General features: G+C 36.8%; 1 protein-coding gene across 1 annotated transcript; it reads right to left on the minus strand.

Moving 5' to 3' along the window:
• Window positions 1-550: 550 nt before the first annotated feature.
• On the minus strand, window positions 551-1,352 carry LOC116338365 (the record flags this gene model as incomplete). The annotated part of the gene is made up of 1 exon (XM_031763562.1): window positions 551-1,352. A coding segment is annotated over exon 1 (802 nt), but the record flags the coding sequence as incomplete, so codon positions are not given.
• Between the last annotated feature and the right edge of the window lie 1,182 nt (window positions 1,353-2,534).

Genomic DNA, 2,534 nt, shown 5'->3' on the forward strand with positions numbered 1-2,534 from the left:
ATTATTACATTTATTGAAGTTTGGCGGAAGAGTGAGATCTTTGAATTCAATTAAGAGATCGGTGAAATTGGTTTTGTTATTAATCGTACTAATTGTCTCGTAATGGGTTAATTGAGACACACATCTGGTGCGTAAATTAGTTTTTGCATCGATTAATTGTTTGTTTTTGATGTCAACTAATAGATTAAATTCGTCGAGAAAATCTGCGCCAAGTATTGGCTTTGAAACGTTGGCAATTAAAAATGTCCAAGTAAAGTTACGTCGTAGTCCTAAGTCGACTGTGCAAGTGAAATGACCGAAAGTTTCTATAGGTGTGCCATTTGCGGCGAAAAGTCTATACGTTTCCGGATTAATTAACTTTTTGAAATAACTTTTTGGTAAAACAGAGAAATCTGCGCCGGTGTCTACTAAATATTTGCGAAGATTTGATCTATCAGTGACGAAGAGACGGTGAGATAAGTTGCTAGCCACTTCGCCTACCGTCGAGGGCGAAGTGGGTTTTAGTTTTCCGAACTGTTTGTGGAATTGTTGTCTCTCTTCTTGAATTTACATGGTTGTTCACACTTGCGTGCCATGGCACCGAATTTGTAGTGAAAATAACAATATGGACTCTTCCCCCTAGATTTAGAGCGTGAACGATTTTTTGTTTCGATAACTCTTGACGAATGTGTGCCTTGCTTGCTATTTGATTTTAATTCGCGAATAGACTTTGATAGTTCATTGATTTGTGCTTTTAATTCCGAAATAGAAAAATTATCCGTTTTAATTTCATTGACATTCATCAATGTGGTTTGTTTTAGCGTTGTCAATTCTAAAATTTTATCGGCTAAATTGGAGCACGTTGTTAAATCGTCGTTAGAAATGGCTACAACGGCCCTGACATTCTCAGGTAATCGATCGATCCATAATGATTTTAATGCGTCGTCTGTGAGAGAATTTTTTGCCAAATCGCGCATTTTTCGTAATAAATGTGACGGCTTGTCGTCACCGAGTTCAATTTCAGTGAGCAAAACCCTTAATTTCTTTTGGTCAGACTGTGTATATTCATCGATTAGACGTTTTTTTATTGAATCATATTTATCTGATGTGGGTGGATTACGAACCAAATCAGAAACCATTGATAAATATTGTGGTTCTAGTGCCGCGATAACATGATTGTATTTTGAATTGTCGTTAGAAATTCCTGCGTTTCTAAATTGAGCTTCCATTTGAATAAAAAATAAATCTGGTTCATTCTTCACGAATGTGGGTGCTTTTATTGTGATACGACTTATTTCTGGTAAATGCGAAGTGTTAGCGGTACTTACATTAGATGCATTTCCTGCATTTTGATCGTCATCGTCGTTTGCCATGATGTATGAGTATGTGTAAAGAATGCTGTTATCGCCGAGATTTTGTGTCTCAATCCTGTACTCAATGATGAATGGTTTATCCAATGATCCTCGCTAGATTGCTTAAAATTTGTACCGATGTTAAAAAAATCCTTGGTGCACCACGTGTGAAATTCGCTGAAAATGTTGCGAACGACCCTCGTATGGCTTCACGTATTGAACGGTGGCACCAATTGACCACGTGCTAATTGACGAAAGACACGTGGTATCGTTGAACGTTTAATGACTGTCCACGTTTCACCTGCAGAAAGTGATTACGGTAAATGCTGCTCTACTTTATCACACATGCGGTCGTCTGAATGCTTCGAAATGTGTTTTTGTTAAACCTCGTGTTCGCTTTTGACTTTCACCGTTTTTGTAATTAAAAAATTCACACGTTGATTCTATGCGAAATGATCCGTTTTATTGATGTGTTCCACTCCTGAGTCGGGCACATAAGCGCGATGAAGAAAATGTGAACACTTTTATTTGTGTCGAAATCAATTGCAAAATGATTTTGTTGAATAAATCGTTGATTAAATTGTGTGAAAATTGGCTGTTAACAACGTTCGGTTCATTTCCTGTCGGGGTCACCAATGTGGATGTGTTGATAATTAATTAAAAACTCCACTAGTTAATTTTACTTTAAAATAAATATTATTTAATGAATCGTTTAAAAGGTTACAATTGCGTAGTTCTGTCTAATGCGTGCGAGTGCGGTCGATGCGATACGATGTTCACTGGACGACGGTCAATCGATGAGAGTGATGTTCATTTTTCGTTCCGTCACTCGCTTCCAAAAAACTACTATAATTGTGACAGAAATTTGACAAAGTGTTTCGTTTGTTTTTATGCATCTGGCAATATTTAGTACCAAAATTTAATAGCAGTGAAGCTGCCACATACTCCCCCACCAGTGATCGACTAGGATCACGATTTAAAAGTCACAAAACGATCTGGTTTTTTTATAATGCGTCCCGATCGTGTTCTAACTTCTGTGGGTTCACTGTTATTTGGAATAGCTATATTGTTGCATGATTTGTTTGATACATTATTCTTATCTAAATTTGAATTATTTACAATGTTATTTGTGTAATTTTCGATAAAAGTATTGTCGATATTGGCTGCTTTTAATCGGTCAACGGATACCGTTACCACCTTGCT

The sequence above is a fragment of the Contarinia nasturtii genome, unplaced genomic scaffold (assembly GCF_009176525.2).
Source record: "Contarinia nasturtii isolate CC-2019 unplaced genomic scaffold, AAFC_CNas_1.1 Cnas_scaffold_377, whole genome shotgun sequence".
NCBI classification, from domain to species: Eukaryota; Metazoa; Arthropoda; class Insecta; order Diptera; family Cecidomyiidae; genus Contarinia; species Contarinia nasturtii.